Source organism: Rattus norvegicus, chromosome 1 (assembly GCF_036323735.1).
Source record: "Rattus norvegicus strain BN/NHsdMcwi chromosome 1, GRCr8, whole genome shotgun sequence".
NCBI classification, from domain to species: Eukaryota; Metazoa; Chordata; class Mammalia; order Rodentia; family Muridae; genus Rattus; species Rattus norvegicus.
The window spans coordinates 94676035-94701230 of record NC_086019.1 but is presented as its reverse complement, the minus strand read 5'-3'; the positions used below and the strand labels follow the sequence as shown (position 1 = coordinate 94701230).

The 25196-nt window shown below is 51.8% G+C and overlaps 3 protein-coding genes across 9 annotated transcripts in view; all 3 read right to left on the bottom strand.

Annotated features, from left to right (window-relative positions):
- Syne4 (spectrin repeat containing nuclear envelope family member 4) lies at nucleotides 1-4365 on the bottom strand. Of its 3 annotated transcripts, NM_001415792.1 has the most exons (8): nucleotides 4014-4246; nucleotides 3723-3861; nucleotides 2684-2827; nucleotides 2299-2493; nucleotides 1975-2223; nucleotides 1005-1079; nucleotides 316-374; nucleotides 1-223 (listed from the first exon to the last, which is right to left on the bottom strand). In NM_001415792.1, exons 1-8 carry the CDS (start codon nucleotides 4139-4141, stop codon nucleotides 46-48), a joined length of 1167 nt encoding a protein of 388 aa, NP_001402721.1. In that variant the 5' UTR covers nucleotides 4142-4246; the 3' UTR covers nucleotides 1-45. The 3 variants fall into 3 exon arrangements, with proteins under 3 accessions (NP_001402721.1, NP_001009283.1, XP_008757465.1); NM_001009283.2 differs by lacking the exon at nucleotides 2684-2827; XM_008759243.4 differs by lacking the exon at nucleotides 1975-2223 and having other exon boundaries at nucleotides 5-223; nucleotides 4014-4365.
- Nucleotides 4366-4801: 436 nt separating this feature from the next.
- Nucleotides 4802-10252, bottom strand: Alkbh6 (alkB homolog 6). Of its 4 annotated transcripts, XR_005501802.2 has the most exons (8): nucleotides 10109-10247; nucleotides 9331-9409; nucleotides 8744-8812; nucleotides 7224-7284; nucleotides 6739-6890; nucleotides 6408-6524; nucleotides 5549-5669; nucleotides 5056-5194 (listed from the first exon to the last, which is right to left on the bottom strand). XR_005501802.2 is itself a non-coding variant. In NM_001127450.1 (7 exons), the coding sequence occupies exons 2-7, from the start codon at nucleotides 9382-9384 to the stop codon at nucleotides 4931-4933; spliced, it is 717 nt and encodes a 238-aa protein (NP_001120922.1). In that variant the 5' UTR covers nucleotides 9385-9409; nucleotides 10109-10169; the 3' UTR covers nucleotides 4802-4930. The 4 variants fall into 4 exon arrangements, 3 of the variants coding, with proteins under 3 accessions (NP_001120922.1, XP_038960415.1, XP_063139690.1); NM_001127450.1 differs by lacking the exon at nucleotides 5549-5669 and having other exon boundaries at nucleotides 4802-5194; nucleotides 10109-10169; XM_039104487.2 differs by lacking the exons at nucleotides 5549-5669; nucleotides 6408-6524; nucleotides 6739-6890; nucleotides 7224-7284 and having other exon boundaries at nucleotides 4802-5194; nucleotides 10109-10252.
- A 335-nt stretch (nucleotides 10253-10587) lies between these two features.
- The window catches only part of Clip3 (CAP-GLY domain containing linker protein 3), a 16152-nt gene continuing 1543 nt past the window's right edge, over nucleotides 10588-25196 (bottom strand). Inside the window, exons 3-14 of one of the 2 annotated variants that reach the window (XM_017590049.3) lie at nucleotides 21905-22044; nucleotides 21726-21819; nucleotides 21369-21530; nucleotides 20844-20962; nucleotides 19860-20096; nucleotides 16366-16501; nucleotides 16083-16211; nucleotides 14716-14859; nucleotides 14491-14614; nucleotides 14247-14311; nucleotides 13370-13442; nucleotides 10588-12162 (exon numbers count right to left, since the gene is read on the bottom strand). In XM_017590049.3, the coding sequence (XP_017445538.1) occupies nucleotides 12108-12162; nucleotides 13370-13442; nucleotides 14247-14311; nucleotides 14491-14614; nucleotides 14716-14859; nucleotides 16083-16211; nucleotides 16366-16501; nucleotides 19860-20096; nucleotides 20844-20962; nucleotides 21369-21530; nucleotides 21726-21819; nucleotides 21905-22044 (1478 nt within the window). In that variant the 3' untranslated portion in view covers nucleotides 10588-12107. The remainder of the gene's footprint in view (nucleotides 12163-13369; nucleotides 13443-14246; nucleotides 14312-14490; nucleotides 14615-14715; nucleotides 14860-16082; nucleotides 16212-16365; nucleotides 16502-19859; nucleotides 20097-20843; nucleotides 20963-21368; nucleotides 21531-21725; nucleotides 21820-21904; nucleotides 22045-25196) is intronic. The other variant, NM_001107501.1, reaches the window with a different exon arrangement.

Below are 25196 nucleotides of genomic sequence, written 5' to 3'. Positions count from 1 at the left end.
TCTCTTGAGAGTGAACATTTAATGCACATGTCTGGGCTGGTGGACTCAGATTGGAGGGAGCCCATTGACATAGCTGAGCACCAGGTAGGGCGTCCTGGCCAGCCGGGTATGAGAACAGCAGGGGACCCCCGACAAGGGCAGCAACAATGTGGCACCCACCAGAAGGAGGAAGAGAAGGAGAAGGAGGAAGGTCAGGGGCCGCCTGGATGCAGGAGCTGGGACCCTGAGAAGAGACACGGTATTAAAACCAAGGGTGGGCCGCTACCATGATTCCCTCTCTCCTAACCCCCAAGCCCAGTCTCTCAAGCCTCTCACCCACGATCCACTTCCAGCATCGCATCGGGCAGACTAGGAGGTCCTTGCCTCTTCTTGTCCTGAGGGTAGATAGCAGACAGCAGCAGCAGGAATGTCAGTGACACTTGGAGGGGACATTCTCTCACTACTCTAGACCCACGGGGCTGGGCTTATCTCTCCTCCTTTTCTATCATCCCTGAACCACACATGAATTGATAGTGAGGTGGGCATCTGTACCTGTCCTTCAGGCATCCACTCCCCTTTTCCTGACACTGCTGATGTCATGATATGTGAGTGTGTGGGTGCCTCTCCATTCAGACCTTCAGGGTCACTCTAGGCTGGCTTCCGCTCTCCCCTCTTCTGTGAGGGGGCATGTGACTCAGACCTGGCCAGTCGGAGCACTCTGACTAGTTCAGGGTGCAGCCTGTCACCCAAGCTGGGCAGGTTGAAGTCAAGCCTGGGACTTTGGACTGCAAGTAGGTCAGGGGGTCAGAGGGTGGGTTAGTAAACCAGGGGAAAGGGACTCCAGCTGGGGTTAGAGAAGAGACCAAAAGACAGAGACAGAACGATGATGCTTGTTAGGTCCTGAACCCGTGACGTCTAGACTTTTCAGTTACAGAGGGAAGAGAATGTTCCTCCACATGTGTGGCTGTCAGTATGCATGGTCTCTCTCTTACTCGGATCGACATCCCCTGGTGCGCCTAGCTCACCTGAGGCTTCTGGAGACGCCTTCGATGGTGAGCCGCCAAATGTTTCCGGTGGCCAAGCCCCAGTGAGAGCAGGTCCTGTGGGCAGAGAAAGGTTCGTGTTTCTCGGAAGACCGGAGGCATGGTTAGAGAAGGGTCTGGAAGGAGGTGCCACAGAGGAGAAATTATGCAGATACACTTGAATCTCATGGGAGAGAGAGAGAGGGGCAGAACCAAACCAAGAGGAGAGAAACTTTACTTATTCATCCTGTCAACAAATATTTAATGAGTGTCTATTACACGCCAGGCACAATTCTAGGAGACTTGGTGAGAAGGGAAATGGGCAAAATTTCCTGGTCTCCATGGAGCTTAGCATTTCACCCTGAGAGGTAGGAAGTTAACACATAAATATACCATGTCAAGGTGCGGTGAGGAACGTCAGGAAGTAATGGTGGGGATGCTAAGTTGGATCACAGCGGCTCTCTGAAGAGGTGGCATAAGGAAACTGGACTGAACTGGGAGACGTGAGCCGGGCATGTAGGTAAGACTTAGAGATGGGAGTGGCTGCTGTGCTTAGAGAAGGGTCAGGATTGTGTCTACAGCACAGGGAAGTGAGGAATGAGGCGACAGTGACAGAAGAGAGGAGGGAGGCAAATGGATTCATGGAGGCAAGGAGATACAGAGTGCACAAGAGAATCATGGTGACAGCTAGGGTGGACACGTAGGCGGGCATGCCTATAACCCCAGCGCTGAAGAGACTAAGGCAGGAGGATTGTGAGTTCAAGGCCAGCCTATACCGCATAGCATGAATCTGTCTATAATAATAATGATAATAATAATAATAATAATAATGATAATAATTTGAACAAGAGAGGCTTAGAGGCAGAGACAGGGCCAAGTCCTCATTGAGAGGAAAAGGCCATACTAGAAGGGTGCAGAAAGGTACCTTGTGGGGCCCAGTCAAGTAAGGAGCCTTTGAGGGGGCTGATCTCACCTCAAAGCCCTGTCCACTGCTCTGGGATCCCCTGTAGCCACACAGCTCACAGGGAGCTCCTGGTATCCGAGATATCTTTTGCCCTGAGGGTCCAAGACCCCCAACATCCCCTGCTGGGTCCCACTCCAACTCTGCAGGAGTGGGGAAGATACTGGGTGCCCAGGGCCCCCAGACTCCACCAGCTGCTGGCCCGTCTGAGTCTCCCTCAACTTCCAAGTCCTGGTCCAGTAGGTTGGCCTTCTCAAGCACCTGGAGCAGAGGATAGATGTCATGGGAGTTGGGGGGACTAGGGTCTGGACTGGTGACTACCAGGGCAGGTCATACCAGGCTATAGCTGATCAACTGGGCCTGCAGCTGCCAGAGCCGTTGGAAGATGGTGTCTCGATGGGTTCCAAGGGCCCTCAGGACCTGCTCCAGGGATGTCCAGGCTCTGGGCTCACTCCTCTCTGCCAGGCCCTCACCAAATACAAGCAATGCATCCACACGTTCGGCTGCCCCTTGGAGCTCTGCCTGCAGGGCCTGGAACACACAGTTCGACACTCACACACGACAGTGATACCAGATCCCCCACCCCAGAGCCTGGAGTCATTTTGTCTTCCCTGTCCTGTGCAGAAGTCAGGATATGCAACAAACCCACTTTCTATCCAAGAAAGCTTACACTCACACAAGGACTACCCACTCCCCTGTATCCTGGCCTCCCACTGCCGACCTGCAGCTGGACAATCCTGTTGTGGGCCAGCGTCCAAGATGCAAGGCCTTGTTCCAGGTCCTGCAGCCGGAACTTCAACCCCAACAGACAAAGATGTAGGCTGTCCTGTTCAGCTTCTAGTACTTCCAGACCAGAGACGGAGTGCTGGAGATTCCAGGGGACCCAAATCAGGGCCAGTGGGCCAATACGCTACCCCTATCCCAAGCAAGCTGCTGCCTTGTGGGTGCTGCTCTGAAGGCGTGCCCATCTCCAGAACAACACTCGCGCTGCTCCCACTTGGCAACCCTTTACCCTAATGTTGGAGACATCTAATTTAAGATCTTCAGGTTCCCGAGCCTTCTAGAAAGCTCTTTAGATGGGTCTAAACCGGGAGGGGAAATGGAAGAGAGTACCCCCAAAGGGAATGCGGCCGTTAATAAAACATCTCATGTCCTACTTGGTAAATATGGGCATATGTCCAGCTCAAAGGTGGTAAATTATACGTATAACCCCAGGTCTCTGAGACAAGAGAATCGACGGTTCAAGGGCAGCCCGGGCCACACAGTGAAAGCCTATCTCAAATAAAGAGGTTGGGGGGAACCGGGAAGATGGTTCAGTTGATAAAGTGTTTGCTGTGCAGGTAAGTACACAAAGAACCATGCATGTAGCACCGGTCGCTCAGTAATACCAGTGCTGGAGAGGTGGAGGCAGGCAGATCCGTGGCGCTCACTGGCCAGGCAACCTAGCCAGGTTCAATGGGGGGCCCTGTCTTGAAACCCATGGTGGTGAGTGACTGAGAGACACTGGCCTCTGGCAACCGAATGCATGACTGCATGACATGCCTGTGTTTCTGCTCACACTTAGACGCACACACGGTAAATATACAAAAAGATTAGAAATAACTGAAATACTTCTATTCTGATTGTCAAACCTTACGGTGTCCCTTCCTCCACGGATACCGAGCACCCCTACAGAATCATCATATCATTCCTAGAGCAAGAGGCAGATTGAAGGGGACAGGCGGGAAGTGGGACTGGAACAGAGGGTGTGGTCAGCTCACCTCACAGGGCTTGCCCCCATCTTGATGCTCATGGGAAGAGGCCAGGGGTAGTTTTGAGGGGCTGGTGGCAGACTCAGTGCTCTTCGGTTCATCCATGAAATGCTCAGGCGCGTCCAAGGAGGCCTGGACCTGCTCTGGCCTAGAGAGAAGAAATGTTGATGGGCCACAGTGTCTTCTTTCCCACCTAAACCCCATCCCCAGTTGTCTCCATGTCCTTATTCAACCATGGTCACACATGGCCCTTCTTACAGCTCCCTCCCTTGGAGCTCCCTATCAAGCCCCAGTCCCCACCTGCTCGGCTCCTCCTCAGGTGCAGGGCAGATGGTAGGTCCGGCAACGTCCAGCCCCCTAGGACCTCCCAGGGGGTGATTCACAGGCTCTGGAGGGAATCCATGGCCAAGAAGTGGAAACTGGGCCATGGCTGTGCACTTGGGGATAGTCAGGTGAGGATGTCCAGTAACAGCCTCTTTCTTAGACAGTGTCCCATGCTTTCTTAGCAGGACTTACCCAGGACCGAGGCTACTGAGAGGCCCAGGAGCCAGCCTAGCTCCACCCCTTCCTGGAAGAACCTGGACCCGAGAAATCTGATGCCCTGCTGAGGTGCAGAGGCATTTAACTCCTTCTTCCCCAGCAGAGCCTAAATCTTCCAACACCACCCTCACACCATGCCACGGGGCTTTGAGATAGAAAACTCCACCCATTTCCTCAAGACCCTGGATCCTGTCACCTTCAAGGACAGCTGTATCTGAGTACCAGGGTCCATCCCATTCATTTAAAGTCTCGGGTGTAATACTGAAAAAAATGTCCAAGCACCTGGCAGCTAAAGCCTGTCATCTCACGCAAAAGGGTTTCAAGTTCAAGACTAGCCAAGACCTTATTGAGGCCCTATCAAGAAACTAAAAAAATAACGTGATTGTTGTTGGGGTTATATTTTACTAGTGCAATATTTGTATAGCATCCGAGAAGCCCTGGGTTCTACTTCCAGTACTGAAGAGGGGGGAGGGAAGGAAGAAAGAAACTGAAGCATCAGTTCCCACCTAGCCAAAAAAAAAAAAAAAAAAAAAAAAATCCAAAATGAATAAAGGTATTTTCTGTTTATTTGGAATGGTGACTTCTCCGTGGTTTCCACAGTTACTGGGAAAATAAATAACCCTGGGCAGCTACCTCTGCCCTAAGGTTCCAAGGTCAGGAGTTTTGGAGCCTGGTGGTCACTTGCTCAGCAGGAGGCTGGCGCGCAGCACGCGGGGTACACGTCGAATGGTCAGCGAGACACGGGTGCCACGCACCAGGCGGGCTCCGGGCAACGCCGACTGGCAGGCAGCGGCATTGGGCGGCAGCGAGGTGGAGTCCAGCTCATCTACGCGGGTGGCTGTGATGCCGTGGAGCAGACGTGTGTAAGCCGTGCCCCGGAGCACCAGCAGGCTCCGTGGTTCCACCAGCAGCGAGGTGATGGGCTGCTGAGGAGGCCTGGGCTGCAGGAATCAATTAATAATGGTCAGTGGATATCCGGCGTTTGGGAGTGGGTGAAAAGTCAGCGGGCGCCAGCAGTTGGTCAGGGGGCAAGGGTCAGCAAGTCCCCAGGAGAAAAAGAGTTTGCTTTGGGGGATGGAAGCTTTGATGGTTGAGGAGTGGTAATCTATAGGTTCTGGGGACAAGGCTATTGGGCTGTGTTTGTGCGTGCCCGTGCTCGTGTGTGAGCACGGAGCCCTTTGGGAGAAGCCAGGGCCTATGTACAGGTGATGGTATAAAGGGTTACTACACTGTGGGAGCCTTCACTGGCATCTGAGGGGCTGGGACAGAAAATGGGCAGTCCCAGGGATACTTACACAGAGCTAATCTGGGGGTACACTGCTGGGGTCAGGCTCTAATACAGAGGATAAAGGGAGTGGCCTATCCCAGGACTCTGGATGTTAGGGAGGCTTTAGTCAGGAATTGCAGCAAGCCTGCCTGGGTGGAAGGGTTGAAAAAGAGGGAAGTTTAGGGAGTGAAGCTGAGAAACATCTAGCCACGGTGTTGGGGGGTGGGGTGGGGTGGGGGAGGATTCTATGAACACTGGGGTATCAAGGATGCATGACTTAAGAGCTAGATGTCAGAGATAAGGGTGTTGGGTATCCCCAACAGAGCCATGTGGGGTTAAGGAGAATCTAGGGGTCATAGGGCACATGACTAGAGTTTCAGGACACTGGTGTTAAGGTGCAGCCTGCAGTCTGGGAGGACACTGGGGTACACATGAGTGAATGACACATTGGGATATCCCGAGAATATCGAGAATGTGTGTTGGAGCCATGCTTGTAACGAGAATGGGACAGGAAGACACAAACGTGAGGCCCGCCTGGGCTACATAAACCTGTTCACAAAAATAAGTAAATAGTAATTTCTAAAAAAACAGTTTGTTGGAACACCATGTTGAGCTCAAGCGGTCTGTGGGAGGGACGCAGTCACTCATACCCTTAGCCATCCAATACCACAGAGAAAGGAGTATCAGTGGCTATCATGGCAGCTGGAGCACCATACACATTGGCTGGGTTTGGACTGGGTATCTGGGAGACAGTAGGGATACCCATAGAGGAACATATCTGGGTGTCAGGAATACTCTAGATGCAAGTACAGTCAGACTGTCCTGGAGTATATGGGGTCAGACGTCAGAATGCGCCTAAAAGCTTGGGACATCATCTCAGGACCCACCTGTTCTGGAGGGACGTCATCGTCTGGCTGCCGAGGTTCATAGAAGTCAAGGACAGTATGGGAGCCCAGGCTAATGGTGCTGACTGTTGGGTAGTACAATGGTCCATCTTCATGAGGCTGGGGAGGAAGGGGGCACCAGAGATGGCCAGGGCAGGAGGCTACCCCACTCCACTAAGTCAAAGTGGGGTCCCAAGCTGGGACAGGGAGGGACGTGCCTAGGCGGAGTGTGCCTAGTCAGGGGAGGCGAGCATGATGGCTGCCCTCCTCTTAATGACTTGGAGATCTGGGGGAGGGATTCAGCAGGGGAAGTGGGATGAGGATGTGCGGTTACCATGATGCCCTCCCCAGGCAGGTACTGGTTCACAAGGACATGGTTAGCTGGGAGACCCCCAAAAAGGCTGAGGTCAGACACTTTGTCCACGTAGCGTTGAAGCCATGGAGGGAGTCGCTCAGGGACCATCCCCCGGGGGTGGGGGAGCCCACCTGCAGAGTGCAAGGGACTCTTGAAGGCACCCAAAGAGTCTTGGAATCTGGTACCCCCATTAAGGATGTCCCAGTGGCTGGAAGCAACATTACCCACTGAGGTTTGGAGACCGCCACTGGATCTCTCTGAAGCTTCCTTCAAAGCACTTGGCCCTTCGAGATACTCCCAACTAACCAGTAGATGCCTACGTCCCTCAAGACCACCACCAAGCCCTAAGTCCTCCTTGCTCTGGGACGCCTGGGACCCTTGGAGATAGCCCCACATACTTTGAAACCATTAAACCTGAGTTCTTCTCGTCTTTCCCGATCACATCTCTAGCCAGGAACACCTACCCCAGTTCTGAAGCTTCCTCCCGGACAGCTGGGTCCACTTTGGCTTTGGGGCATTGAAAACCTAGAAGGTGAGGGATGGGGTTTTCACGACTTTTCTACACATGCCCACATAAGGGCCTTCACGTAGGGTGAAAACGGGACTATCCATAGCTTGTCTGGGGTCCTAGTTGGGAAGAGCAGCTATTCAGTCTGGTGGTTCTAGTTGGGGAGAGCAGTTATTCACATAACCTTGACTGGAAAATGGTCCTCCTCTATCCAGGGAGGTTGCTTTATTGAGAGTTTAGCTTCGAGGAGTCTCATGAAGGTGTGGGGGAAGCACAGAGACACTTGCCAAGCCAGACACCGGCTGAATCAACTTTGGCAATCAATGGGGTAACACATGCTCTATCCAGATTGCACCACAGCTATGAACGGGATTTTTCTCTTGATGTGGTATGGGTCCCGATCCTCCCCCCCTTTTTTGTGGCAGGGGGTGGGAGTGGGAGAAATAGGGTCTCATGTATCCCAGACTGTTTTCAAAATCTCCTGATTCTCCTGCATCCTCCTACCCAGAGCTGGCACTGCAGGCACGGGCCACCACACACAACTTGGGACGTCTCAACATAGGGAAAAGGAGCTCTGAGACTTTGTTCCCAAGGCTCTGGGATTTGCACTGGGCTATTCCTGTCAGGAATGTGATCTCAATAACACCCTTGTTTTAAAGGTTAAACTGGACTATCTCAGGGTAGAGAATGTGAGCTTTATAAAGTGCACCCTTAAGCTGGCAGAGGTGTGTCCTGATGGTAGTGTGTGTGCCTAGCATGGACCCCACAGCAGGCACACACACACACACACACACACACACACACACACACACACACACACACACACACACGAATCTAAAACACCAAAAGGCCTGAAATTGGGATCCTCCTGCTTCAGCCTTCCTAGCTGGGATTGCAAGTCTGTGCCACCACATCTGACTGAGAAAGCTCTTTCAGACAGACCAGGGAATGTCTGAAAGAGGAGTGGAGAGGATCGAGGGTGTGCTAAGGGACTCTCCTTGCCAGGGTTCCCACCGAAGTTCTGCGGTTCTCATATGGAGGCTGAGTGTTGGAAAAGAATTGTGAGAAGACAAGAAAGGCAGGCTAGAAGAGCACTTGGGGGAGGGGGTCCAGTTCCGACCACCCTAGGAGAGCAGCAGCCATGGCGCCGCGCTACCCCATGGCTGTGGGCCTCAAGTATACCAAGTTCATGTGAGACATGATCCGGGAGGAGTACGGCTTCACGCCCTATGAACAATGGGCCAGGGAGTTGCTCGAGGTGTTCAAGGACAAGCAGAAAAAAAGAGGGTGGGCATGCGCACTCATGCCAAAAGGAAGCAGGAGGAGCTGAGAAACGTGCTGGCAGCCATGAGGAAAGCAGCAGCCAAGGACGATTGATGGCCCCTCCCCCAATAAACGTTTATGCCGTTTGACACACACACACACACACACACACACACTAAAAAAAAAGAAAAGAAAGAGGGGCACTGTGGTCACCTGTCGAAGCAAATACTCCTCCTCTTCCTTGGAGATGAAGTCAGGGACATAGTAGATTAGAGGTGGCGCCTATGAAGGAAAGACTGCCTTTAGGACAGTGGTTCTCAACCTGTGGGTCGCGACCTCTTCGGGTCAACAGATCCAACCAGCAGGAAATATAGCCATTTACTCTATGATTCATAAAATAATTATGCAGTAACAACCAAAATAATTTTATGGTAGAACAACATGAGGAACTGTATTAAAGGGTCCCCGCATTAGGAAGGTTTTTAAAAGCAGCTTTGCCCAACACAGGGATCCTATCATGACTGGGCAACCTTTCCCTTTTGAGAGGGACTTGGGGGTTGGGGATTTAGCTCAGTGGTAGAGCGCTTGCCTAGCAACTGCAAGGCCCTGGGTTCGGTCCCCAGCTCCGAAAAAAAGAAGTTGAGAGGGACTTGGGATGGCCTATGAACCTGCAGGTTGGAAGTGGGCAGAGGACTAGACTCTGAGGCGAGCTGGGGCAGTCCAACCAAGAGACCCAGGAATCGATCTGTCAACCCACCCACCTCACACCCGTCCGTTCCCTACACCCCAGTCTTGCCAACCTGTTCCACCCTGAATGGTTCCAGTGCTGGGATCCTGGCGTCCTGCTCCTCCATGGATATCAACTCCTTGTGTGCCGTCCTGTGGGGAGGGGTAAGTCACTAAGTCTCCTATCTTTAAGCTGTGACCAGCCTTCCTTCTAGCCTATCAGGGGCCAGATCCTACCCTCAGACTTCCTATAAACTCCTGTGTTTAAAGCTGGAGTCTTCAATTTCTCAAAAGCCACCCGAGGATCACTCCTCCTCCTCCAACCCCCAGATCCCAGCTCTGATATCAACAGTCAGTATACTCCTCCATCGCTCTGTCCATCGATGCCCACCAAAGTATACGTGAGTCTTCCCAAGCCTCCCAGAGAACATTCTCTGAGCCCACAAATGAAGCTTTTCTCGAATGCAACCATAAGCATAGGTCCCTCAGAGCCTAAGGACCCTCCTGTCACCTCAGCTCCTTCACATCTCCCGTTCTGAGCACCTCTGCTCCCCTAATCTGAGCTTTCTCAGACTTGTCCACTCCCAGCTTCCTCTTATCACCCCACTCGGAACCCTCTCTGACTTCCTTTGCCGAGTGTCCCCTTCATTACAGCACCCCCGGACCTGAGCCCGATTGCTAAAGCTTCTTTCCCCGGTAGAACCTCTCAGACCCCAGACCCTGGATGTCAAGATTCCACACTAGAGTCCCCTAGAGCTCCCACCCTGAGTCCCCTTAGATCTCCACTTTCAGCCCTTTGGACATTCACCTCTACAGCTCCCCCGAAACCCCCCTCCCAAAAATAAATCTGACCGTCCACAACGTCTTCTCCAATTTCCAGACTCAACATGCTCATGGTCGCACGCCCCCCCAGTCACTTCCGCCCAGTATTACTGACGTAGGAGGTTTTAGACCACTGGGCATACTCAAAGAACCTTATGGGCCCGCCCTCCAGCCAATCAGCGCTCTCACTCAGCACCCCGCTATTCTCGCTCAAGAATAGGCTGCGTCCTAAATTCAGGGGCGGGACTTCGCCTGGCTCCTACCAACCAGGACTCCAGAACCTAACCGACACGCACATCCGTGTGGACTTGGATGAGACCCACAGCGAGGCGGGCTGCAGGGAGTCTGAAGGACTTAGCCTTCTGTATGGCAAGCTGCAGGTCCTACGCCACTGACACAGAGAAAAGACGTTATAAAAAACAAAACAAAACAAAGCAAAACGTCCACCATTCCTACCCAGCAAGAGCACAAGGTCAATGTAGTAAACCCCCAGAGACCTGACACAAGAAGGCCATAGAAACGTCTTTATTGAAGAGGACAGGAGTCATGCTGAGTTTAGGGACATGCAGTGAAGGGGCAGTCGTGAGCTGTCCTTGGTGGTCAGGGCCCCAGGTCTGCTCTGGACCCACGGGGCCCTCAGGTTCTCCCTCAGGCTGTTGGTCTGGCCCAGGTGCTGTGAAGTCCTTTGGGGCCAATGACTCAGATTTAGTGTCTTGGACCTGTGACCAGAAGGTAGATTGAAGTAGGGACTCCATGATTTGGGGTCCTGTTAGAGCCCTGGGGCCCTGCACATATTAGTTATCAGAGATTTGGAACTTGGGGGTTCCCTTGAGGGTGGGGCCCATGGAGTTTGGAGGTTGGGAAATTAAAGATCCATGGACTAAGGGTATTAGAGTCCTATCCTTGTTCCAAAGATGGGACTTTCTGTTTGGGGTCTCCTGGTGCCTGGGAGTCAGGTTTGAGATGCCCTGAGAGCCTGGGATGTTCTCCTGGCAACAGGTTCCTTCCTCCCGGTCCTAAGGACCTTGTGTTGGGGGATTTCCTGAGGGTTTGGGATTGGTATCTTAAGTTTGGGATTCCCTGGGGATTTGAAGATTCTGTGACTTGGGTAGGGGGAAGTCCTGGGAATTAGAAATTTGGGGTCTTCTAGAGATTGTAGGGCTTGGAGGCATGGGGAATTGGGGATTATATATAATATATATTCTCTCTGGAATTTGAACTCCCCAGTGTTCTAGAATGGGGTCTCCAAATTTGGGGATCCCCCCAAAGGGGGGGAAGTTATTACTTTAAAAAATAGAGAATTTTCTGGGAGCCTTGGCCAGCACAGGGACTGTGGGCCATGTGGGGTGGGCTTCATACAAGGCACTGGGGGTTTCTCAAGGGTGCAGAGGGCAGGAAGACTTGCTGTCCTGTAATTCATGCTTCCAGGACGATTTTGGTGTTTGTAATTGAGGTGAGTGGGCCGGTTAAGTAGGTGTCTTGTTCAGGGGTGAGAACAGGGACTTAAGTGAATGGAGGGCATCTCTGAGAAGGAGAGGAGAGTATAAGGTCTTTCTAGTGACCTTGGGGTCACGCCATTTTGAGGAGACTGATGTTACATGGGGATAGTGATGTGGCTGGCTATTCTGGAGGTATGACCTATGCTTAAGGAGAACCGGGGTGGGGGGGGTCTTCATTCATGGGACTCTAATCCACTGGTAACTCAAGAACGTCCTGTCGTGGAGAGGGTCAGCATCCCTTGGGTGATGTGGAAAATGTTTATTGGGGGAAATCTGCTCTGAGGGGTAGGGGACAGGGACTAGCCTGAAGGTGCTACTCAGGGAATCTCTTTTGGGGTAACATGAGGTCTGTATTTGGGGGAGTCGTCATGGGAGATCTGTTAATAATGGGACCTCAGTAATCGAGGGCTGGCTAACGGGGTTTCTATTCTGGAGGTGTCACTGGGAATCTCTATCTTAGGGTGACTGGGGTCTCCTTGTGTCAGGAGATGCTAGAGGGGACTCTGTCTCTGTGTTAGGTATCCAGGTCTCTAAGACTGCATCTCCGCCCTCAGCATCCAAGGAAACCAGCAGCAGAAGAGTAACCTGAAAGAGGAAGACCGGTCAGGTGGGTACAGGCGAGGGACATCTGGCTCCCTCGCTCCACTTCCGTGCCTGGTGTTCTGCCTCTGCCCGTTTAGGTTTGTGCTCTGTGTGTGTGCGTGCGCGTGTGAGTGTGTGTGTGTGTGTGTGCGCGCGTGCGCGTGTGTGTGCGCGTGTGTGAGTGTGTGTGCATGAGTGTGTGTATGTGTGTGCGCGTGTGAGTGTATGTGTGTGTGCGCGTGTGAGTGTGTGTGTGTGAGTGTGTGTGTTGGGGGGATTGGGGAGCCTCTGCTTCCTCAGATGAAGTCTCTAGGAGCCAGGCAAGCCCTGCTCTCTAAAGATGCTCTCCCTCCCTCCCCCTTCATTGTGTTTGTGGGACAGGGTCTCACTACCCTAAGCTGTTCTCAGACTGAGGGCAATCCTTCTGCCTCAGGCTCCTCGTTGCTACATGAGCCACTGTACGAGGCAAGGGTGGCACACTTTGCGTTTTTTCGTTTGGTTTTTCAAGACAGAGCTTCTTTGTGTAGCTTGGGCTGTCTCGGAACTTGCTATGTAGACTAGGCTGCCCCCTAGTGCTGAGACTAAAGGTGTGCACCATCACTGCCTGGCTTTTTGCTTTTTTTTTTTTTTTTTTTTTGGTAATAAGCAAAGGTGAGGTTTATTATGGAGATCTATTACGGAGATCTCCGGGCCGACACGTATCCCGAGCAGGAGACAGAGGTGTCGACCGCTTTTTTTTTTTTTTTTTTTTAAAAAGACAGGCTTCTCTCTGTGTCCTGGAACTCGGTTTTTTGGTTTTTTTTTTTTTTTTTTTTGTTCTTTTTTTCGGAGCTGGGGACTGAACCCAGGGCCTTGCGCTTCCTAGGTAAGCGCTCTACCACTGAGCTAAATCCCCAGCCCCGGAACTCGTTTTTTTTTTGTAGACCAAATTGCACGATGTCCTTGGAGTCACAGAGATCCACCTGCCTCTTTCCCCTCTCCTTCTTTCTCTTTCTTAAAGCGGGTTTCATGGATGAGACAGTCTCACACCACGTGGCTCAGGAAGGCACGGAATCCATGGTCCTCCCGCCCACTGGGTGCTGCAGTTACAGGCAGCGCCCCCATCACATCCACTCTACTTACAACTTAACTTCCATTCCCAGCCCAAGTAGGGCCTTGGGCACCATGGCCTTGCAGACGTCTCTAACCTTCTGCTAGGTTAGCCACGCACCTGGAGATAGAGTTCTCTGATGCAATGTCCTTTGGGGTCCGGACTGTTGTGAAGGTGCGTTTGGGCTGTGTCACTAGAGAGGAAGGCAAGGTCTCAAGAGAGGTGACAGTAAAGGCACCTGTGTTATCAGAAACCCCAGCCCACACATACTCTGTCATATCTATCTGTGTCTCCAGACCTTGATAGATTCCTTCAATTTCAATATGCACTTGAACCTCTTATTAGTACTCACTTCTCCCTCCCATTACCCATTAATTATCCACACCCCCAATTCTCCCATCGAACCCCACTTCCCCAGTGTCTACTTAGACCCTTGTTTTTGTTAGGTTGGGTTTCGTTCATTTTCTCCCTCTGCAGTTGAGGTTGGTCTAAAATTTGCAATCCTTCCACTTCCACTCCAGGAATGTTGGTAGTGCAGATTTTTGATCTTTTGTATGTGCACTGGTATTCTGCCTGCATGCATGTCTGTGTGAGGGAGTCAGGTTCCCCTGAATCTTGAGTTACAGACAATTGTGAACTGCCACTCTGGCCCTTTGGAAGAAAGGCCAGTGCCCTTAACCACTGAGCCATCTCTCCAGCCCCACAGACGGTTTTTGTCTTTTTCTCAGTGCTTAGGATTGAACCCAGGGCCTTATGCATGTTGAGCTATGCTCCACCCCTAATCCCTCACTGGGGGATTCTAGGCAGGGGCTCTACAACTAAACCGTATCCCAAACCCTCATACCCTTGTTAACTTCTCCCTATCTATAGTCCCTATCTTCTTGGGACCCTGTCTCCTATTTTTCTGGGCCATGTGTATCAAACTAAATGCCAGAGATTGTTACTAACATATGGCTGAGAACCCACAGTCCTTCCCCCATCCTGGCCCCCAACTCACTTGTCACTTGATGCACTTTTTTTGCTCCAACACTGTCTCCAGGGGGATCAGTGGATCCACCAATCCTAGGGAGACACATAGAATATTCAGAACCACAAAGGGCTAGGAGATGAACCCCTGGGAGCCCAAAGGAAAAAAGGTACAGTGGAACAACCAACCATGTCGTGCCTGTCCAAAAGGACCATCTGAGGGGAGACATGGGCTCTATGTGGCTTCCTGAGTGGAGGGGTACAGCGAGGCTCACCTCTGGATACGAGATGCTGGTGCAAAGACCCCGTGCCTCGGGGCACAGGTAAAGTACCGGACACCGAACACAGAGCCGTCATGCTTGCCCGTGGGCTGGTCCAGCTCAATGCCATACCAGTAACCTGCAACAGGGCATCACCAGGAGGCCTCAACCTCAGCGCTAAGGGTGCAACCCAGGCCCTTATGCATCTGAGCCACATCCCAGCCCAGAGCCCACCCTCACCTGGAGCAAAGTCCGTCTTCCCATAGAAACGCACAATCCCCTGCTTCTGGCCTGCCACAAGGACTTGGTCTCCAACTTCAGCTTTGGCCCCTTCACGCTGCTGCAGGCTGCCCAGAGATGGGGAAGATGGGGACTTCTTCTTCCCTGGGAATGAAAGGTAAAGATATGGAGACCAAAGGAAAAATGGAGATGGAAGTCAGGAGCCCCAAAATTTCCCTTCGATAACACAGGGAAGAAAGTTGGAGGCATGGCTTAGGAGGCATATGCTCACTTGCTTAGCGTATATTCAAGTCCTGAATACAATCCCTAGCGTGACCAGACAGAAAAAGAAAGGGAGGGGTTGGGGATTTAGCTCAGTGGTAGAGCGCTTGCCTAGCAAGCGCAAGGCCCTGGGTTCAGTCCCCAGCTCTGAAAAAAAAGAAAAAAAAAAAAAAGAAAGGGAGCTGACGGTAGTGGTGTGGGACTGTAGTCCCAGGACTCAGGAGACTGAGACAAAGTCACTTGACCTAAAGTGGGTCTTTTATTTTTGCTTTTGTTTTCTGAGCCAGGGTTTGTGTGGCCCTAGAACTCGCTCTGTAAACCAGGCTGACCTTGAACCCACAGAGTTCCACCTGCCTCTGCTTCCCTAGGGCTGGGATTAAAGGTGTGTGCCACCATCGCCCATCGAGCCAAGGTGTTCAAGATCAGCCTGTGCAAACCCCGAGGGTTGAGCTCAGCTCCACTTTGAGAACCTGAGTTTGGATCCCTAACACTCAATGTGAAAAGCCAGGGGCAGTCGCAGGCATCAAGAAGGTGGAGACAGGCAGATCCCCAAAGCTTGTGTGCTGGCCGGCCTAGCCAAATATAATATCTTCGTGTTCAGTGTTTTGTGAGATTCTGTCCCTTAAGTGGAAGCCAACAGTGGCGGCAAACTCCTTCAATCCCAGCACTCAGGAGGCAGACGCAGGCGGAGCTCCACACAAGCAGGCATGTTATTTATGAGAATGCCTGCCAACACTTGTCCATACATGGACACACCCCTCAGAGAAAGGGGGGACAGTGGTAAGATAAGGTTGAATTTTAGTCTGAGAGAACCTCTATTCATAAACACCAGAAACTTCTGAAACAGTAACCCCTAGAGACAGATTCTTCCCTAAAATTGAGAGAGGTCTTCGAGCCTGAGAGGAAACTAAGTCTCAGGGGGCTGGGAACCCCAGAAGTCCTTCTGAAAGCTGGGTGGGGCTAGTGGTGAGTCAGGGGGGAAACCAAGTCACTGAAGCAGGGAGTGAGCTTATTCTCTACAGCTGGAGTGGAGGAGAACAGAAGCTGAGCTCCCACACAATGTCCCCAAGGCTGCCTCTTCCCACCCATCCGGCCACACTTCTGACCTTTGTGTTCCCTCCGGCCTTTGCCCGTTACACGGGAGAAGTCCATCCGGGGAGTGCGGGGCGTGGAGGTAACAGATGAGGGGGGTGCATCCACTGCCTTGGAGACCTTGGACACAGATGCAAAGAGACCTGGGGAGGGGGCAGAGACTGAGTGTAGCATTGCCCAAGCCAGAAGAGACCCTTGGCCATTGCTGTGTCCCCGTCCCCATCCCCTTTCCCCAGGCAGCAGTATCAGAACTGAGCATACCATCCCGCTGGCCCCAGGCCCCAGTTAGAGACTGACCCTGCTTGGGAGGGCAGATGAAGTACCGGACACCCCCAACGCTGCCGTCGTTCTTGCCTTCCGGTTCATCTAGCTCCACGCCCACCCACTGGCCACTGGCGAACTCGGTGGTCCCGCAGAACCTCAGCGTGCCCGTCTGGGGAGACAAGAATAACATGGTTTGGACGGGGGCCTTGGAGACCACAGTGACAGGCAGCAAGGCAGAAATGGATGCAGGAACCAGGTTCAAATCTGAGCTCTAGCCCTTATTGGCTCTGTGACTATGTAGGACTCTTTAGGCCTCAGCTTCCTTATCCACCAAATGGGAACGAAGATTGCATCCACTTAATGAGGACGTTAAGGGGACTGGCATACAGAGCTCAGTGGTAGAGTGCTTGCCACTACACATAAGGCCCTGGGTTCCATCGCCACAAGCAAAAACGATTGTCTCAGAACTGTCTTACCCACTGCAGTGAACGGTCATAGCTACAGGTGACATACAACTAAAAGTTTGACGCCACGTCTGGTGACTCGTGTCTGCAACCCCAACACTTTGCTGAGGCAGAATTGCAGGAAGATTGGGGCCAACCATGATCACATAGCAAGTTCTAGTCCAGCCTAGGCTACAGAGTGAGACCCTGTCTCAGTTAATCTGTGCTCCCCCACCCCCTTGAGCTAGGCCTGGACCTCTTCCTGCCTTAGTCTCCCCCAGTGCTGGCACATGGCATCACACCTGGCTTAAAAGTGGGGGAGGGGAACTGGAGAGGTGGCTCAGTGGTTAAGAGCACTGACTGCTCCTCCAGAGGTCCTGAGTTCAATTCCCCAGCAACCACATGGTGGCTCACAACCATCTGTAATGGGATCTGATGCCCTCTTCTGGTGTGTCTGAAGACAGCTACAGTGTACTTAATATATAACAAATACATTTTTTCTTTTTTTTTTTTTTTTTTTTTTTTCGGAGCTGGGGATCGAACCCAGGGCCTTGTGCCTGCTAGGCAAGCGCTCTACCGCTGAGCTAAATCCCCAACCCACATTTTTTTAAAAAAGAGTAGAGGAGGGAACATTTTTGAAGACACATAGGATGTTGGAGAGACGGGTCAATGGTTAAGATGTCAAGATGGCAGAAGTTTGGTTCCCAGCACCCAGCCAGAAGGCTCATAACCACTTGTGACTGTAGCTCTGGGGATCCAATGCCCTCTTCTGGACTCCTGGGGTACTGCACTACTGTGCACACATTTAAAAACATACACATATTTTTTTAAAAAAAATACTTAGCTGTAGAGTTCTCGGTGACTGTGGTTACTATAGTTCCATGAGACCTCCTAATTTTCACACACCTTGTATTCTTTTTTTTTGAGTCAGGGTTTCAAGTAGCCCAGGCTGGCCTTGGACTTCTGACTCCCCTGCTTCTGCCTCCTGAGAGCTAGGACTGCAGGAATGTGCCACCACACACAGCCATTTGGTGCTCATGTTAACGGGCAAGCATTCTGAGCTACTTCAGCTCTCACTCCTAGCTGTGAGTTCTCTGTGTGAAGAACAGGCTAAGTAAAACTGGAGACGCGGCTCGGTGACGGAGCATTGGCCTATATATCTGAAGCACGAGCTCCATCTCCAGCACCACAGACAGACCGACAGAGCTAGCCTGCTGACTGGTTTGTGTGGGGCTGGGCTCTGTGCCGTACTCTCTTCTAAAGGCCTCTAACTCTCTGACATGCACCCCCAACCTGCCTGAGGTGGCACTACCATCTCATTTACAGTTGGAGAAGCTGACAGACAGGAGAATCACTATCCCAGGACCTACTGCTGGTGTGTGACAAACCTGAACTGGACCTGGGCAAGCTACAGTGTTGGGTATCCCACAATTAAGGACAAAAGACCCTTCTTTTGGAGCCTCTTCTGGGATATAAAATACGAAGAGTTGGCCCATACCCGCAAACTGTCTGGTGAGTTACAGGAAGTTTTCCGGGTGAGCCATGGCGAGCTCTTTAAAAATGTTATTATCAGCCAGGCACGATGGTGCACACCTTTGATCCCAGGACCAGGGAGGCAAAAACAGATCTCTGGGAGTTTGAGGCCAGACTCATCTAATTACTAATTCCTGACCAGACAAGGCTACCTGTACAGTGAGACTCTTGTCTCAATAGAGTAAAATAAATTATTGCCGGGTGTGGTCATACATGCCTCTAATGCCAGCACTCAGAAGGCGGAGGCACATTAATCTCCAAGTTTGAGGCCAGCCTGGTCTATGTAGAGAGATCATGTCCAAGAAAACATAAACAGGGGTTGGGGATTTAGCTCAACGGTAGAGCACTTGCCTAGCAAGCGCAAGGCCCTGGGTTCGGTCCCCAGCTCCGAAAAAAAGAAAAAAAGAAAAAAAAAAAAAACCAACAACAACGAAACCAAAACCCACTATTATTAGTAGTATTATTAGAATTCATGTGCGTGCACATGCCCATATGTGCGTGTGAATGGTGTGTAGGGGGTGTGTTCGAGTGCCGTGGTACATGTGTGTGAATTAAAAGAGAATGTCTTTGAATCAGTTCTACTTTACAAGGTTTCTGGTGGCTGAACTTACGCTGACACACCTGCGAGGCGATCACCTTTACCTCCGGGCCGGTTCACGGTCCCAGGAGCTTTCAGTTGGGAAACAAAACATAACTCATACAGTTTCTCGTTACACACACACACACACACACACACACACACACACACACACACACCAAGTCCTACTTCCTTCACGAGGTCTGCAGGTCTGGTGCGATCTTCCAATCCCTCCAGCTCCCCTCCTGTCCCAGAATTCCTCTGTTTTCACCCTGTTCCTTCCTATCAGCAGCCAGGCCTCTGGGAGCTTCTCTCAGCTTGAACATCACCTCCTCAGGAATCCTTTTCAGAACACTCCAGCTAAAACCACTCCTGCCTCCAGCCAGGATCTGTTTCCTAAATCCAGGCACCGAATGTTTGTCACAGTCCTTGCTGTCACTGGGAATGACCAGAGCCACAGCAGGACTTTACTGTCTACTCCATTGTCAGAACTCCACGAGAGCAGAGCTGGGGTTCACACGACCCTCTGTCCTAAAGAACAAATAGGCATGGCCCGAGGGACACCAGGCAAGGCAATGAAAGCTGAAGTGTGTGGATGGGGCACACTTAATCTGCCTCTTCCTCAGCTCCTCCTCTGATTGCTAAAACTCAAGACACTTCCTGCTTCTCTTCTCCTGGGTCCCTTAGCTTCTAGGCAGGCCTCGCCCTGAGGCTCTCCAGCCTATAACATCCCAGTGAAAGCTATGACTTTGTGCCCGAGGGTGAAGTGTGTCACAGGCCTTCCAGCAGAGCCACAGTACACAGAGAGCTATGCTAAGCACGGTTTCAGCTGTGACTGCAATGGGCTGTCACTGTCAGGGGACAGGTCTGTCAGAGCTCAGCATGGGGTGCATATTCCATCTGTAGCCCATGCACCCAGCTACAGGAGGGATGAGAGAGCTGAGTCCTTCCCTCCCCTCACCCCAACCCCTAACCTTCTGGCCATCGAGGAGCACTCGGTCTCCTAGACGCAGGCCCAGCGCGCTGAGCATGAGATTGCCTGGGACGTTGTCATAGTTGGGTAGTGTGACTTTAGGAAGGGTGCAGGACAGTGGCACAGCCTCTTCTAGCAGCGTCCGCAGTTCCTTGGCCACCAGGGCTGCCTCTGCCTTGTCAAGGGACATGTCCATGGGGTCTGGGACCACTTCCGCTGGTACCTGTCCTTTTCGATTCTGTGGATCAGAGAGAACACAAGAAATGGGGACCGAGTGGGACAAGCCATACTACCCCTTTGGAGACCGCACCTCAGACCCCCAGATTGGGTAAAGCAGGAATTGTGTTATCTTACACCCTAGGCCAATGTGGAAATAGGATGTGACCTGGGTGTAGTTGTACATGTCTGCCAAGTATACAGAGGGAGTTCCGGGCCAGCCAGGCCTACATAGTGGAACCCTGTCTCGAAAGGCAGATAGTGGTAGCGCGCACCTTTAGTTCCAGTGCAAGGGAGGCAGAAGCAGAAGCAGGCAGATCTCTGAGGGTTTGAGGCCAGCCTGGTCTACAGAGTTTCAGACCAGCCAGGGCTATGTACATAGTGAGACCTGATCTCAAAACCAAACATTAAAAAAAAAAAAAAAAAAAAAAAAAAGACGAGATTCAAAGTCAATCTGCAAGACTCCAGGCTGGAGCCTGTTACATCACTGATTCTAGTCACCCAGAACTAAAAGAAACGAACGCACTCCTCATAGCATATCCTGGGCAATTCTTTTGATCTCTTCACTTCAGCCTCCCCATCGTAAAACGGGGCTTATAGTAAACAGAAGTGACGTGCTGCAGAATGACTACTCCGTGAATCTCGGGTGTGATTTCATTTGTAAAACGTGCAGAGGTTTCCTGATGCTTTAGGAGTGGGCTTGCTCCACCGCTGAAGGGAAAGGGGGGGGGGGGCAGGAGGGAGGAGATGAAGGGGTGGGTGGCAGTACCCTCAGCGCTGGGTTGGCACCATGCTCCAGTAAACATTTGGCGGCGCCCAGGCACAGATTCGAGGCAGCGATGTGCAGAGCTGAGCCATGGTTGAAGTCACTACAGGTGGAGTTCACCACTGCGAAGTGGGCATGTGAGGGAAGGGTAAGAGTGAGTGACCTCCTGCAGCATCTGCATGGAGCCTCACCTCTGCTCGGGGTTCCTGGCTCTAAGCATCTTTCCCAACCTGCCCTTCTATCCCATTGTTGTCCATCCTGTATATAAGCCAATCACTACATACCCTGGCCAACAGCCCCCCCTACCCTGTGCGCATGCGCATGCCCCTCTAGCCCTTGTTTCCTGTTTGAATCCCCGCACCCTTCAAAGTTAAGCCTCAGTCTTTTATCCTTTCGTCTTGGGATTTTTTCCCCCTTAACCAGATGGATGGTGGCCCCCACACTCTCAAAACCCTGGGCCCCCTCCTCCAAGAAACTCCACCCCTCATCCAGGCCCCTCCCCATCCCAGCAAGGCTCCGCCTCCTCACCCCTGGGCCTCGCCCCTTTCAGCAGCACACGCACAAGGTCTGGCACGTCGAAATAGGCCGCATAGTGAAGTGCGTTCATGTTGGTCCAGCGGCTGCGCAGAGTCACATCTGCGCCTAGCGCCAGCAGCTGCTGCGAGAGGCGCACAGCGGCCGCAGGGTCTCCTGCAAAGGGCCAGGGTCAGCTAGGAAGTCATTTTCCAATACAAGTGCCCAACATGTCGGTAGGGACCCTGGTGTCTCAGTTATGCGTTTTGGAGCCTTGGATAGCAGTTTCCAGATGTGCTTTTAGGGCATGAGTCCTCGGTGGTTTTGGGATATCAGGGCTGGGAGCCTAGATTTTGGGGTCTGGGCTCTTACCAACTCCATGGGCCCCAGCCTTGCACGCATAATGGAGCAGTGTCATATCTGTGAGGCCGTCACGATCATTCACATGGCAGCCCCGACGCAGAATCTGTGAGCACCAGATAACATCATAGGATTACCCAAACACGGGGAACCAGGTCTCCTCCGTCCCCGGCCTCCCCAAGTGCTCCTACCTCATTGCCAATGACGTCTATCTTGTGCTGGACTTGGGGAACCCACTGGCGTACGATGGCAAACAGCTCTGGGATGGTGGTCTTCGGATCAAAGAGAATCTCCTGGCACGCAGGGTCATTGGGGTCGAAGAAGGTAAAAGCTGGAGAAAGAAGTCCAGACTCACCCTAGGCAAGCTGCCTCCCCTTTGCATCACCAGGGAAGGAGCCTCTGCCATGTTGCCTTTAAAGAGTCCTGAATACACAGTTTGAAGTGGTGGCACGCGGGCCACAGTCAACCCACAGGTTTTTTCTGGAAGACTAGCATGTTTCAACGTAAAGAGGAGAATGCTAAATGAGTAACGTATAGACCCCCAGCGTCTTAAGAAATTGGACAATTGGGTAATTTTTTTTCTTTTTTTTTCTTTTTTTTTTTTTTCCGGAGCTGGGGACCGAACCCAGGGCCTTGCACCTCCTAGGTAAGCGCTCTACCACTGAGCTAAATCCCCAACCCCATAATCGGGTAATTTTACCCTCTGAGAGAAAGTGGCTGCAGGTTCAGCACCTTTCTAGCTGCACATCCAAGGGTCCTGCTAAGGCTCTGGGCCCCAGTCACCAGGTCAAACTATGGGCACAGTGAGCTGGATGTAGTACCACAGGCCTGTCCTCTCAGCGCTTGGGAATTCGAGGCTACCACAGACTGACTGGCTACACGGCTAAGTCCACGTCAGCCTGATCTTCATAGCAAGACCCCGCCTCCACAATGAAGCCGCTGGAGACGTAGCTCAGCAGTTGACGCTGGCTTGACATACACAAGGCCCTGGATTCTGTCATCAGCACCTTATACCTGTGCACACGCGTACACAAACAGAATGGACACAGCCTGGTTAAATTCCAAGAGGAAGGGGCTGGGGATTTAGCTCAGTGGTAGAGCGCTTACCTAGGAAGCGCAAGGCCCTGGGTTCGGTCCCCAGCTCCGAAAAAAAAGAACCAAAAAAAAAAAAAAAAAAAAAAAAATCCAAGAGGAGAGGCTAGTTTTCCTCTTTAATCGTTATCTAAAAAGCTCAGCCAGACAAGAAACAAATGGAGCTCTGTGAGTTCTAAGACAGCCTGGTCTAAAACAGGAGTTCTAGGCCACCTGGGGCTGTACAATGAGACCCTGTCTCAAATAAATAAATATGCCCGAAATCTTTCCTATTTCTGTTGTTGTTCTTGTTTGATTTTTAAGGAACTCGAATGTTTCTTTAAAACGTCTGGAGGCTGGGGAGATGAGGTAGCGGTTCAGGTCACCTGCTGCTCTTGCTGAGGACTTAAGCTTAGATCCCAGCACCCTCCTCATGTGGCTCACGACTGCCTACAACTCTTGTTCTGAGGTGACCTGACACCTCTGGGCTTCTCAAGCACCTGCATTCATGTGGTATACCCACACGCAGATGTACATGAGCATACATAATTTAAAAAATAATAATAACAAAGTAATAAATAGCACCTATGAACAGGAGTCTGTCCCCATCCACTGATGTCACAGCCTTTCCTGGCTCAGAACCTTTCTCTGGCTCCCATCCTTCCTTCACACAGTACTGTCCACAGGCCTCCCGGTGGTGCACAAGGCTCTGGACAATCTGGTCCCTTTTATCTTCTGCGACATCCTGCTCCCTTAGGCCCCTTCAGCCAACCGACCTTCTGTCCCTCCAATGTGCCAAGCAAATTCCGGCCTCTCTGCACTGCTGTTTCCAGTGTCCTCCCTCAGGCCTCCACAAGGCTTTGCAAACCCAAATCCAAAGAGAGGCCTCCTCACACCACCCAGTCTAAACCGCTAGCCCTGGCCTCCTGTCCGAGATGTCTTGGTGTCCGAGATGTCTTGGTGTACTGCAAACCCCCAAAATGGTATGTATGTTCCTTCCCCAGTGTTCCTTTCTCTACTCTTTTTTCTCCCTTACCCTTTTTCCTTCTATCTAGTCCTTTCCCTGCTGAGGACAAAATCCAAGCTGAACCACAGCCCGAGTTTCCCCTCTCTCTTTTCTCTCTTCCATTCTCGGTTGTCGCCTTCGCTGCAGACCGCTTCACACACACACTATGTTTCTGTGCCGCCTTCCTTACGCCTCAAGGCCCACAGCTGGGTGTGCCTACACTGCCTACTTCACAGTACACCACCGTGCAGGAAAGGCCTACTGGATCTCTTCAGAAGTACTACATGAACGGAGCCAACAAACACCACCTTTAGCTTTCTCCCTGAATACGCCACATTGCCAGAACCTTTGTTCTACAAGCAGGACTACTCCGAGGGCCCATGGGGTGGACCCTCCCGCTGCACCCCAGACTCCCAGACGATACTGTTGTGTGTGGCTGTGTGTATACACATATGGAGAGTGTGCACCGTGGGAACAGAGGTTGATGTCGTCTGTCTCCCTCTGATGGTCACCTTAGTTTTGAGACAGGGTCAGCCCCAGGCATCCTCCTGTTTCTGACTCCCCAGCGCTGGGCTTACAGATTCCAGCAGCCAATGCCTACCAACCCTTTTGTGTGTGTGTTGGGGATCTAACTAAATACAGCTACATGGCAAGGACTTTATCAACTGAGCCACCTCTCCAGCTAGGATCCTTCCTGCCCCATCCCCCAACTCTCTGAATCTAGCACTAGTTTGGCAGCCCCTGGGAATTACCAGCCTCTTCTCCGGAGAGGTCCTCAAACCTCTCTCCCACATCCAGCCCAGGGTTAAGCTCCATCTCTCTCTAATCACAAGCAGGAAGAAGCTTTCAAGACTGTCAATCAAAAGCCAGTAGGATGGCTCTGCTGGTAAAGGCTTGTCACCAAGCCTCATGACCCAAGTTCGATCCCTGGGACTCACAGGGTGAAAGGAGAGAAAAGATCGACAGAAATGTGTCACCTGACTGGCACACACGCGCCATGGCATGCACGCGCAAGCACACACAAAAATCAATTAAAATGTAATTAACAAGGCTTCCCGTAGAATCTGTCACTACTCTATTTTTAGGTTACACACACGCACACACTGTTTTCTCCTTTTCACACTCAGAATTCAGGGAAAGCCCTGGGTGAGGCCTGGAAGCCACTCCCAGACCTGTCCCCATTCTGATTACTTCCTAAATGCAGTTCTGTGGTCTCACCATCCCAAACGCATTTCTGCCTCTGGGCCTTTGCACAGACTCTTTGGCATTTCTGCCCCTGGGCATTTGCACAGACTCTTCTCCAACTGGAGCTATTGCTCCAAGCTGCTTATAGCTGCTTCCTCCCCTCTGGCCTCAGTCTGCAATGCACCTAATCAGAAAGACCCAGCCAACTACCAGCGTTTCGT